Raw genomic sequence first — 13,427 nt, 5'->3', positions numbered from 1 at the left:
AAATTGTGGTTCATGTGCAATGGCAAAAAAACACGGGAAAACAAAAAAAGAAATGGCATTCCTACTCATACCTGAAATTCCCTGATGTCAACTGCCCACTTGGCATTTTGAATTCCTTACGCCTATGTTCTGCCTTCCATCAGGATATCTCCCCTTCGTGCTTCTGTGCACCTCTGTACCTTCCCACAGTGCTAGGAGTCTGCCTGAGGGCAATCTCTTTCTGTCACACTCTTCCTTTCTACTTCAGCTCTTACAACTGGGGTGACTGCCTGCCTTACTCAGGGGGTGATTGAGTAGCAAGGCCCCATCCTTCCCAGTTAATAGGGTCATCTGTGTTTCTTGACATAAGGGAGTATCAGTGATAAACAGAGATGTCAGGAAAGTCATAGTAAAACAAATCCCATTAGAATTTTGAAAGTTTGAATTATATAATTAAATTGGAAACAAAAAGCTTCACACAAAGCAATATATCAACACATCCTAAACCAGAAATGCATCCTGGTCTTGGGATTTTAAGTCCAAAAGAAACTTTAACTAAATTAAAAGATTAAACTACAAATAAAGATTTAAGACTATAAGGACTGTATGAATGTAGAAGTCACTAGTTAAGTACCTTCCCAGAGAACTAAAATAAAGCAAAAAAAAAAAAAAAAAAAAAAAAAAGTTTTAAATAGAAGTTATTTATTTAATAGTGAGTGGTCTGCACTCATATATAAACTTTTAAATTTGCGCGCGCGCACACACACACACACACACACACACACACACTTATGAAATAGTGGTTATTTAACAAAATTCAACTAACCTAGGCTGGAATTACTTTTCAGAGAACAAAAGGTTTTATATTTACATTTATGAAAATGTCTTAAATTTACATTTATATTTACAGATGTAAAAAGTAAAAGAAAACGCTATCTACATTATTCCTGAAATAGTCACCATTCCAGCATAAAAAGGCAGACACTGAACAATAACAAAGTTGCTTAAGTTCAGACTAAATATCCAACTAAAAGCTTTTGATAGAAATTTAATGTCATTTATAGTTTTAAAAGCGATGATGATGATGATGAAACCACTAAATATTAAAAAACATAAATCCATCTCTAACTTTACTAGCTCTTTGTCCCAATATTTAGGAAAGGAGCAAATGAGCCATGAAGTATTTTGAAAGTTACTTTCCTTAAACAATATCTAAATAACACTGTTTTTAAAAAAAATTTTTTTTTTAGTATTTATTTATTTTTGAGAGAGACAGAGACAGAATGCGAGAGGGTTAGGGGCAGAGAGAGAGGGAGACACAGAATCCAAAGCAGTCTCCAGGTTCCAAGCTGTCAGCAAAGAGTCCCCCATGGGGTTCGATCCCACAAACTGTGAGATCATGACCTGGGCCGAAGTCAGACCTTTCAACTGACTGAGCCACCCAGACGCACCTAATAACACTGTTTTTTACTGAGCAATATACCTTGTAAACCTAGGTAAACACTTGTAATTCTTCACTTAAATGAAGACTTAAATTACAAAGTATATACACATCGACTGTAGAATATAAGATATAAATGTTGCAGGGGTGCCTGGGTGGTTCAGTTGATTAAGCTTCCGACTCTTGATTTCGGCTCAGGTCATGATCTCACAGTCTGTGAGTTCGAGCCCCACATCAGGCTCTCTACTGACAGCGTGGAGCCTGCTTGGGATTCTCTCCCCCTCTCTCTCTCTCAAAATGAATAAAATAAACTTTTCAAACAATGTTGCAAAAAAATTTATAAAGGTCACCCTCAATCCCATACACTTACTTTGAAAAAGTTAAATAAAATAAAACAATTTAAAGTATACTATACGTGTCATGCTACACTTTTAAGAAAAACTCAGAGAAAATTTAATTATTTAAAATCATTAACACTCAGGACACGTGGGTGGCTCAGTCGGTTAAGCATCCAACTTCGTCCAATTTCAGCTCAGGTCATGATCTCAGGCCTCATGAGTTTGAGCCCTGCATAGGACTCTGTGCTGACAGCTTGGAGCCTGGAGCCTGCTTCAAATTTTGTGTCTCCCTCTCTCTCTGCCCCTCCCCCACTTGCGCTCTGTCTCTCTAAACAATGAATAACATTAAAAAAATTTTTTTAAATCATTAACACTCAATTTGAAAATCTCTTCATTACCAAAATGTAAGGTCCCTAAGATGAAGTATCAGGTAACTTTAAGGGGCTGGGGGTCCAGATGATACTTCTTCATTCTTCTCCTCAGACTGGGTATCACATTCAGAAAGCATGCACAATTGCTGACCTCAGAATTCTGCTTCAGCTCAATTCTGCTTTACTGCTAACACAAATTTCAAGCGCTAAATGGCCACTCCACCCCTCCTGACACCTCAGGGAATACAAGCCATTTACAACATTAGGCTTGTAAACAGCTCTTCTGCTGGGAAAGTTTTATTTTGTAGAGTTCTAGACAGAACCATTTCCTGAGTTGCAGAGAGCAAATAAGTCTTTCACAATCATGATTTCATTTTGATGCAAACTAGCTCACCAGTTTAATTTGTGAGCAGACTGCCCTTCTACATAAGTAACACAGAACAAAATCCAAATTGTTTACATAAATACAATTAAGGCAATTCATCAAAGCACGAAGAACTTCTAACAATAAAATCCAACTCTACAAAAAATGAGAAGGGAAGGTCACTTTCACTTAGCCAAAGAAAAGGGGGAGGGTGGGGAGTTTCACATATATCTCAAGAAACAGAACTCTCAAAATCTACCATGTTATAACATAGGATGAAAAAATTAGTACAATAGAAAAAAAGACTATTTTACAACATGCCATAATGTTTTAAAAAACACACTCTTTGATAGGAAATTTCTGGAGCAAAGAGGTATCTAAACAGCATTCTTTAATTTCTTTGTAACTTTAAACAACTGATTGTATTTTAAACTCCCTTTCTCTAAAAGCCTCTGAAAAAGCTCAGAAAACTAATTTTACTTTTCAATTACCATAACCCACAAATACAGATGTGGAAGAACCATAATCAGCTCTAAAATAGTGAATTTCAAATGAATGAAGTTTTATCACAATTCATACTGTCCACAGGGTGGCAGTCTGACAGCCTTAAATTTGTCTCTGGACTTAATGTACAATTTTAGTATTCAAAAAGACACATGCACATACAGGTGGGCAATAATAGTTTCCTGTCTGACCAACCCTAGGAGCAAAAAAAAAAAAAAAAAAAAAAAAAAAAAAAAAAGTCTATGCTTTTTAACTGCTCTATTTCTTTTAGGAATGCTTACTTCCTGACATCTTCAATTTTTCCTTCAATGTGCCTTTTTTAAAAATCTGATCCTTTGTATTCTCCCGCCACCACCCTAGTTAAGGCCTGACCCAAAGGGTGAGTGAGAGCAAGAAGAGGAATAGGAAGACACAATCTTTCCATCCTCCAGTTTATCCTGCACACTACTACCAAATTAATTTCATCAAAACACAAGAAATCTCTTCTCCCAGCTAATTCCTTATCCCAAATTCAAAGACCTGCACAATCAGAACCTTCCAAAATCTATCTAAATGTTCTGGAAGAGTCAAGGGGATCTGTAAAATAAACTTTACTTTGAACAGACCTTCCAACATTCTGGTTTTCATTCATTCATTCATTCATTCAAACACTTCTAAAAGTTCTCCAAGTGCCAAGCACTGTTCCAGTTGCTGATGATACAGAAGAGAATAAGTCAAAGTTCCTGCTTCAAAGTTATTCTCTTTACTGGACAGTTTTGAGTTCAAAGTTGTTAGGGGTAAGGGGATAAGCCCCCAAGCACTTCCAGTTCTCCACAAGTATGGGCCACTGGAAACACACTAGTGGTTGAGGGGGATGATATAGATACCAGAGATCTGCCAGCACTGACATTGTCTGCTACAAGCCCTAATCTATTTTTGCAGCCTTATTTCCTATTCCTATCCTACATGTACCCTCAGTTCAGCCAAAATGTGCTACAAACTGTTAATGTGCCTCTGCTCCTGCTTGCTTCCTTCTTAATGCTTTGCCTTTCACCGTATCATCTCCATGAGCAAAAGCCTAACCAGACTTCAAAGCCCATCTCAAATGTTGCCTCCTAGAAGAGGCCTCTCCCCATTCACTTCACGTGAATCCAGATGTGATATTTTAGAGACCTTCAAACTCATGGCTTTTATGGGCATTTATCTGAGCATTTATCACACTATACATTGCATCATAATGATCTGTATACTTTAACCCTCTTTCATCAGTTATTTATTGAACACTTGATACGTTCCTGGACTATCTAGGAGCTAGAACTGCAGTGTTAAATTATTCCATTAACATTTTAAAAATACTATCCAAATGCTAAATGTAAAATGTAACATTACATGTTTTTTGCTTCAATCTTTTAACAATTTTGTTGATATAATCTACATACCATTACAAAGTTCACCCGTTCAAAGAGTAAAGCTGAATGATTTTTAGTTTACAGTTGTGCAACCATTATCATTATTAGATGATTAAATGATTTTAAGACCTTTCAACCACTCTAAAAAGAAACCTTATACCTACATTAGCAGTTACTCCTCATGTCCTTTTAACCACTGTGTCCCCTGCCCCCAATCCTCGGCAACCATAAACTATACTCTTTCTCTTCTAGATTTACCTATTCTGGACAGTTCATATAAATGGAATCATAGAAAATGGGGTCTTTTGAGCCTAGCTTCTTTCACTTAGCATATGGTCTTGAGATTGATCCATACTGTGTCATGTACCAGTTCATTCCCTTTTATTGCCAAATAATATTTGACTGTATGGATATATTCTCATTTTATTTATTCAGTTGATAGACATTTGGGTTGTTTCTACTTTCTGCTTATGAATAATGTTGTTATAAACGTGTGTACATATTTTTTTGTGGACATGTGTTAATTTATCTTCAGTATATACCTAGGAATGGAACTGTTGGGTCGTATTGTAATTCTATGTTTAACATTTTGAGGGAACTGCCATCCCGTTTTCCAGAGTGACTGTACCATTTTACATGTCTACCAGCACTATATGAGGGTTCTAATTTATTCACTTTTGCTTGAATCTTAAAGAATAAGAATGATCTCACTCTGTGATACCCTTACCCTCATGGAACTTACATTCTAGTGGAAAAAGAAATAAATAGAAACAAACATGCTAATTTCAGATAACTAAAAAAAAGGAGAAAACAGAGTAATATAACCAAAAGAAAAGGGTGGTCAAAAAGACCTCTCTGAGAAAGTAAGGTTGACCTGAAATATGAATAGCTGGAGGAGAGATATTCCAGGCAGTGGAAACAGCTAGAAATAAAAGTGATAAAAGAAGAAGTTTGGCACGTTCAAGGAACAAAAAGGAAGCCAGTGTGGCTGATGCATAACGAAGAGGCAGAGAAAGCAGGAGATGAAGTTGGGGAGGTAAGCAGAGGCCATATGATATTGGGCCTCAGAGACCACAGTAACGTCTTTGGATTTTAAAATGCCACCACCCCTTGTATTTCTTTTCAATCCTTTGTATTTCTTTAAAGACAGGTGTTCATCTGTGAAAATATTTATTAAACTGTCACATATCTTCTGATTGCATCTAACAGTACCAAAGATTAAAGAGACCATTTGGGTAAATAAATGCGATTCAAGGGGCATCTGGGTGGCTCAGTCGGTTAAGCAGCCGACTTTGGCCCATGTCATGATATCACGCTTCATGAGTTTGAGCCCCGTATCAGGCTCTGTACTGACAGCCCAGAGCCTGGAGCCTGCTTCAGAATCTGTGTCCTCCCTCTCTCTGCCCCTCCCCTGCTTGCACTCTATGTCTCTCTCTCTCTCTCTCTCTCTCTCTCTCTCAAAAATAAATAAACATTAAAAAAAAATAAATAAAAATAAATAAATGCAGTTCAATTAGTATCACTTTATTCTGTGGTCCAGGAGAGAACACCTAAAATGTGACTACCAATGGCCTTTTAGTAACAAGACAAGAGCACAAATTTATCACCTAGTCTTAACCTATTTAAGGTGTATGCCTTACTGACAGTAACTAGCACCTCAGTCTTAGAATATTAAGGTCATTTTCAATAAAGCAAGCTAGTAAGAATATAACTGCAAATAATTCTCATGATTTAAACTTAGATTTCATTTTTTCAAATTGAATTCTGACTGCTTTTCTCATTCTATTAAAAGTTAATATTCAACTAGTAAACATAAAACCTATGGGCACATGTTTATATTACTTGAATTTTTTAAGACAGTAAGTTTTCACATGTTACTTCTCTACTTGGTTTTTTCAAAGGAAAAGGGTTGTTAAAACCCTGGTCACATAAACACCACTCCTTTGATAAAAGAACCTCTCATCTCGTCAAAATTTATTAAGGTGAAATTCTCTTCCACATGCCTCTCACTCCAAGCACTGTGTCCAGACTATTTGCCAGCTTCATACTTGTTGATCCCAACTCTCCCCAGCTCCCCCACCCTCAACTCCCCTCAGCTTTAGGAGGCACATTCTCCACCAGGAGAAATCCAACCAGTTCTCCAAGGTCCAGGGCAAACACTCTCCCTTCTACCTCTCCTTTCCAGTCCTCTTTCCTGAACAGAACTGACATCTCACCTCTGGGTTCCTGTAGCACTCACTTCGGCAACTCAGACACCTTGTTTGGCCTGGTCTATAACAATACATGAATCTGAGAAATACCGTCACCAAACTCCTGCCCTCAGCATACCTTCAAGTATACATAAAGCTATTTGCAATTCCTGGGTGCTCAACTGAAAATCACATCCATTTTAGCACCGTTAGGTACAGTATGATACCAAATCATCACAAAATGTAAAGTCAAGAGTTAAGCCCTCACTGGACACGAGGAAGGGGGCTTCGTTCCACCCAAATTCAGACCAAAGTCTTCAGTAGTTTCTCAATAATGACATGATCCCATTCTTCATTTTAAATGAAACTTTTCCAAAAAATAAAAAATAAAAAAATGAACCTTTCCCACTCACATTACCTATTCAAGAATGCTCAACAATCCTTGCCATTCTATCTAAAGTTTTGGAGTGATATGTATTATCAAGAATTTATGGCTGTAAACCCAGAGTACAGAGAAGGTGAAAGATCCACAAAAAGTCAATCGCAAGCTAATGACAGGAGCCAAAACACAATTACATTCAGTGTTGTACCCACAACTTACACCAACATCAACAACAGTAACTTTCAAAAGCATGTGATGGTGCTTGGTGTAAACATTTGAATTAAAAAACATATAAAATACTTCTAGTTCTGGGAGTTTATTTACAATATAAAAGTGATTAATCCTTAATCATGCGTATCACGTTAACAGATTGTTTCAAAACTCATTGTGCCGGCAAAATATAAAAGTTTGGGAATGCGCACACTAACCACCCAATCATCTGCTCTTAGTAATGGCACTGACCAGAAACCCATCCACAAGAGCCACTTTTTCCTTCTCTATTTGTTCCCAGAAGCCCAATGGACTAAACATTATAACTCACCCCCTTTTCTAATTTCAGCTTGCATTTAAGATAACGCTTTTGTTTCATTTACAGCTCACATGCTGCTGACACAGCTGCCCCTTCTTTGTAATAAACACAGGGCTTCTATACTTAAAAATACAGTGAAACTTTGTTGGAACATCCCCTCCCCAGTCTTCAGCCAATTTTCTCTCTTCCAAGCCCCACCTCCACCCCAAGATTTTCTATCAGAGGCGCTCAAAACGTTAGACCCTTTGGAAAGTTAAATTTCTTCTTGAAAGGCATCTCATCGTAGTGGTGGGTTTTTTTTCCTCCGCAACATGTGCGCGCGCGCGCTTTAAAGCGGGGTTGGGGTGGGGGGGCGCGCATTCCCTTCCCCAGAGGCCTTCCCAGGCAGAGACAGGCACTCGAGCCTGTGGCTCTGGAGTCCGCGGTACTTTTCTGAGCTGCGACCAGCGCCCCCGAGGTCAAGCTGGGACGAGCTGGCCGCTGCGGGAGAGCCGGGTGGACACGCGGCCGGTCTGGCGGTGACGGGCAGCTGCGCGGACGGGAAAGCGCGCCCGCGGGCACCGAAGCACGCCAGACCGCCTCGCCGCCGCGTGCCCCGCGACAGGAGGCTTTGTGCCGGGGGCCGAGGGGGGGGTTCCCGTGAACAACAGCCGGCGGAATGAGAACGAGGACTCCGAAAGGGGCGCGGGCTCGCGGCGGGCAGGGGACGAACACGCCCCCGCGTCGCCTGGGACCGCCGGAAAACTGCGGCCGCGGAGGGTGTGGGCCCCAGGGGGGCGCTGGGAGGAGATAAGGCGAGGCCAGAGTTAATCATCACCTCCCCAGCGTCTGGGAAAGGACGACTCGGGGCGAAGGAGCGGGCGGGCAGCCCCTGGGAAAATGAAACTCCTTTCTGGCGGCTCAGCCCCGCCAGGCAGAGGAGGGAAGCGAGGGGACCCTGAGCGCACTCGCTCCTCCAGCCAGCCCGGCGCAGCACGGGTCACGGAGTCGCTAACAACTACACTAATGCTCGTTTTTCACAAACTCATCATGAGAAGGAGACAAGTAGAAAGCCAGAGCTACTGAAAATAAAATAAGTGAGATCCCTCATTTGGTTTAAAAAAAAAAAAAAAAAAAAAAGCTACGACATTCCCATACCGGGAGTCGAACCCGGGCCGCCTGGGTGAAAACCAGGAATCCTAACCGCTAGACCATATGGGAAGTGCTGGTAAAGACACTGCCGTGACTCACCTGACAGACGCAGACGCTACCGCTGCCTCTGCTCCACTTGCCCGCGCCGCCGCTCCCCCCTGTCGCCTTTGCGCCGCTGGAGCCGCCGCCACCGCCGCCGCCGCTGCCCACGCGCTCTCGGAGCGAAGAAACTAGCACAGCCCGTGCGCGCGGGCGTCGCGGGGGCGGGGCGGGGCCACTCCGCCGCCTCCGGAAAGTTCTGAGGCAAAGCCCAGCAACTCGCGGCCCCGAAACCAGCTGTTTCACCTTTCTTTTTTTAACTCCGCCAACGGCCCCCAGCCTACAGGTCCGGGTTGCTCCGCTGGTCAAAGGGCGTGCGGACTAGTTGGCAAAGTTGAGGGCGGCGACGTCTCGGGGAACAGCTGTTTGCGCTCGGGGCGGAGGCGGCGCGCGAGCTCCTTGGCCACGAGCCAGCGAGCCTAGAAGAAGGGTGGAGGTTCTGGATCCCGGGGGAAGAGAGAGAGTGAAGTCGGGATGATTCGGGAACTTGAGGCGTGAGGTTCCCGTCCTTCGGCTCAGGTCCCGTCGCGCTTTCACCCTTTCTCGGTGACCTCAACCCCTTTATACCGACCCCACCTCTCAGGATCCTGGAGTACCGCCCCTGTAGGGGGAGGGGAAGAGGAGGAGATTTCGAACGCGGATTGAGTCGCCTGGGCACCCGTAGTTGGGAACCGTGGAACACTGGTCCCGGGGAAAGAGGGAGGTGTCCGGGCTTGGAGGCTCGGGTGGGCCTCGCGGCGGGCCGGGCCTCACCTCGCCCCGCGCAGGGAACACGAGCTCGAGCCGGACCCGGGGGCGGCGCGCGGAGCGGCTGGTCCAGTCATGTGAGTCGGGTCTCAGGCTCTAAACAACGAAGTGTTGTTTCTCTGGGCGGCCCTTTCCCCGCGGGTCTCGCACTCCACCACCATCCCTCCCCACCTCCTCCTTTCGGCTGGAGGCGTGACGGAGGTGTTCTTAACTCGCTCGGGACTGTCACCAGACAGGCCGGGCCGGTTCTCTGGGCGGGTAGAAATGCTACCCTGCGGAGCGCCTTGGGGGCCTGAAGCATGGGCTTGGGGAGGGAGGCTGGCGGCCAGTTGGGGTTAGACTGCCTCCCGGGAAGCAACCGGGTGCTCACTTGCACTGTTGGGGGTCGCTAGCACCCTGTTCGATGCCGTAGCACTTGAACGTGGGGTGTTGTGAAACTTTAGGGTTGGACTTCGGCCACGGCTGCCCTCCTCCGCCTGGTAGAAACGGCCAGTCTTGGCTAGCGTGCTGACTTTTTTTTTAAGTCTTGCCGGCTGAGAGGTCTCGGCTTTTCCAACTCTCTTGCCCTGAGGCTCGAGAACAAATTGTATTAACTGATAGTCTCGGAGGAACCACAGTCTCTCACCTGAGGAGTCTTGTTCTTCGCTTTTTTAATGGAAAGAACTTGATTTAAAGCAAACTTTGAGTTTTTTCGGGCCTCCCATTACAACAGCTTCCCAAAATGCCAGAAAGACGTAAAGAAGTTAAATCTTTTCCAAGATGTTTCTTATTTCGGATGGCAAGTGGAAAAAAAAAAAAACAACTTTTTAAAAACAGTTTCATGTAAGGGAGTTTTAAATCCGGTGCAGACTTTTTTCCTTTTTACTGGCAACAATTTCGACTAACTGCTGCAGTGAGATAAATAATAAAATAAGGTAATGTGTGTAACAAGACAACATTCAGTAGCAGGGGCTTATGATTGAAACTCTAAGAAAATGTAAAGCATGCACAATTTTACCTTTTTATATTATAAATAACCTTAGACTTGTTTTTACCTTTTTCAGGGCAGACTACTGGAAGTCGCAACCAAAGAAATTCTGTGATTACTGCAAGTGTTGGATAGCGGACAATAGGCCTGTATGATAATTACACTATAAGAGAATCTAATAATATTTTATTCACGTGTTCCTTTTTGTCTAAACTCAGCATTTACAAAGTACCTTCATATATATTGCTCTTGATTTTTCAAAGTTGAAGGATTTCTGTTGTCTTTTCATTTCTTGTAGGAGAGCTGTGAGCTTCCTTTTTCATCAGCTTAAATTTGATTATATAGTAAGCCAAATTATTTCTCTATGGTCCTTCAGTGACATTCAGGAAATGGACAATGAGTGGGTAATCTCATCCGTGTTTAGCCACACGATGTTTGTAATACTATCTGTAATACTATCTACTATCGTGTACAAAGAAACATAAAAGGACAAAGCCCTTAATGTGTAAAAAGGAGCAATTATTGTAGTTTATCTTGTATTTTTTCTATTCTAATTAAATATATTTGCAGAATTTTACAGCTATAAATGGTTACATTTTAAATAATATCATTACCTCTTTCATGGGATATGAAAATAGCTTTGTTAAGCACTTTACTACTGTATCTCTTAATCTAGATTAAGCTTTTAAGACATGAAACAAAAGCATCACTGATTCCCCCCCTTCAAATACATGTCATAGCAATATGTATGTAGTACATAAATACCAGTGTATCTTTGAAATATATATTCATCTCCTTTTTACTTGATAGAGTTGCATGCACAAAAAGTAGTAGTCCCATCTTTAGTAGTGTTGTATTTCTTTGGTAGATATTTATTATCGTCTACAAGGAGTTTGGGGATGTTTTTCTTCAGGGTTTTGTCTGGGTATTTGGTCTTTTGAGTAGTTGCTGAAGTTTTCAACTGTCTTGTTTAACTTAGGCCTTCCTTACACATGAATGCCAGAAATTTTGAAATCTATGCATGTTACTGTTAGTTTCTCTTCTCTTCAGCTACCCAAGCAGTTCAATGAATTTTAGGAGTCACAAAGGGTAAATAATCCATTCTAGGATGTCTTTCTTATCCTTGGATTGTTAATATACATTGATTTGCCCTTTAATTAGAAGCAAAATTAATGTCTTTTAAATGGGCCTTTAATATTCTTTGTGTGGTATAATTTAGGAAAACCAGTGTATGAAAAACAGAAGATGAACATTTGTTTTATAGTGTTACCATTTAAAGAGGAATTCACTTTAGTGCATTGTAGAAAATTTACCCAAAATGCCTTACTGTATACAACCAGACATTTGTAATTTAGGGAGCATTCCTGGCTGTTTTAAATAGGTAATAACATTCACTTACTCCAATGTCCCATCCAGTTACCATCATTCTTTGTAGGTTGCCACTTTTTTCATTTTCTTGTCTAATTTTTCCATTGTTTCTGTATGTATATAGAGGCTTCTATTCCAACATACATGAAATGTAGGATACCATATACACTATCCTTCATAGTTTAGTGTGGTTTTTGTTTGTTAGTTTTTTTCATTGAACAGTAGATCCTGGAGCTTTCTCCATAGAGGGAGCTTTATTCTTTATGCCAGCAGCCAAATTTTGGTAGATAGTGCCAAATTGTCTTTCACAGGAGTTTTACATTTTGTATCATTACCACATTCTATAAAAGTATTTGTTTACAATTTAGGAGGAATCCTTTACTGTCTACTTTTCTCCCAATTTGGAGGAATAAGGTTCTAAGGATTATTGTTTATTCTCTATGTCCCTTGCCTAATGTGGCAAATAGAGCACTGCAAATTCTAGGGACTTAACTGGTTTTGAGTTTTTATGTTGAGAGGTGTTTCTTGAAGTTTTTTTTTCCACTCCTCTTTTGGCTTCTGGTTTTGTTTGATCCCTCATTACAATCATATTCACTAGATTAGTCATCAAGGGTATCTTGTATTTTTCTCCATTGATATGGTCATCATAGTTTATTTTAAGCACCAAAGAAAACCTGGTCAGAGGGTATGATAATAAATAACATGGTTCAGTTCCCTAGCATCATTTGATAAAAAAAAAAAGGTCTAATTTGCTTTAAAATTATTTTTCTTTTTTCTGTCAATCATTTTTTATTTCAATCTTGTTATGTTACATTTCCAAATTTACTGTTACTTATTTAGTGTGAACATTATGATATTTTACGTAGCTTTCCTTTGCATTTTCTCTTTTATTCATTTTCAAGAGTGTTGAATTTCACGAAAGAGGAAAGAATCATAAGGAAAATGTGGCAAAGAGGATCAGTGAGGTAATTTAGTTTATTTCTTTCTTTGCTAATTTTTCTGTGTAAATATCAGTCCTTCACCTGGCTTTCACTTTTATATGTGTCTTCCATAGATTAAACAGAAAAGCCTGGATAAGGCAAAGGAAGAAGAAAAGGCATCAAAGGAGTTTGCCGCAATGGAGGCAGCTGCCCTGAAAGCCTACCAAGAGGATTTGAAAAGACTTGGCTTAGAGTCAGGTAAAAAAGCAGCCAGCATGTTTTAAAACTAACATCAGAGGTCATGCTAAGTGAGCTTTTATTGTTTGCATAAAGAGGTTATACACTCAGGGTATATGCTTAGTGCTTTTCCTATGCATCATAGCTGTATTTAGACTGTGGGACTTTACTCCTGCACTTTGTTTTACTTTAAATCTTCATCTTTTAACACCTTCATTCACAACCATACCATTTTGGTAGTTAGCTAGTTCCTAGTTCTGTTTTAGATCAGTGTTCATTTCAGAGACAATTGAGTGTTTTAGGTATTTGGCTAAAAGGAACTATTCATTAAAAAATAGGCCTTTCATTATACCCACTATTCACTTTATCCGTATGGTCAAAACTATAAATTATGTTTGTTTATATAGTTGAGTTATAATGAATTAGCCTTTTGTGGACAAATTTACTGATTTTACCACTAGAAGGTAGATAAT

General features: G+C 40.8%; 2 protein-coding genes and 1 non-coding gene across 4 annotated transcripts in view; 1 reads left to right on the top strand and 2 right to left on the bottom strand.

Moving 5' to 3' along the window:
- The window catches only part of ELF1 (E74 like ETS transcription factor 1), a 107,915-nt gene extending 98,663 nt beyond the window's left edge, over positions 1-9,252 (bottom strand). Inside the window, exon 1 of the mRNA XM_049647019.1 lies at positions 8,716-9,252. The gene's annotated coding sequence lies outside the window, so the exon portion shown is untranslated. The remainder of the gene's footprint in view (positions 1-8,715) is intronic.
- TRNAE-UUC (transfer RNA glutamic acid (anticodon UUC)) lies at positions 8,614-8,685 on the bottom strand. The gene has a single exon. It is a non-coding gene; the product is annotated as a tRNA-Glu (tRNA).
- Positions 9,253-9,321: 69 nt separating the features above from the next.
- The window catches only part of WBP4 (WW domain binding protein 4), a 66,910-nt gene continuing 62,804 nt past the window's right edge, over positions 9,322-13,427 (top strand). The window contains exons 1-4 of one of the 2 annotated variants that reach the window (XM_049647027.1): positions 9,322-9,539; positions 10,506-10,578; positions 12,700-12,762; positions 12,852-12,975. In XM_049647027.1, the coding sequence (XP_049502984.1) occupies positions 9,538-9,539; positions 10,506-10,578; positions 12,700-12,762; positions 12,852-12,975 (262 nt within the window). In that variant the 5' untranslated portion in view covers positions 9,322-9,537. The remainder of the gene's footprint in view (positions 9,540-10,505; positions 10,579-12,699; positions 12,763-12,851; positions 12,976-13,427) is intronic. The other variant, XM_049647028.1, reaches the window with a different exon arrangement.

This window comes from Panthera uncia (genome assembly GCF_023721935.1).
Source record: "Panthera uncia isolate 11264 chromosome A1 unlocalized genomic scaffold, Puncia_PCG_1.0 HiC_scaffold_16, whole genome shotgun sequence".
NCBI lineage: Eukaryota > Metazoa > Chordata > Mammalia > Carnivora > Felidae > Panthera > Panthera uncia.
Note: the sequence above shows the minus strand (reverse complement) of the source record. Positions and strands in the feature narration are given on the sequence as shown.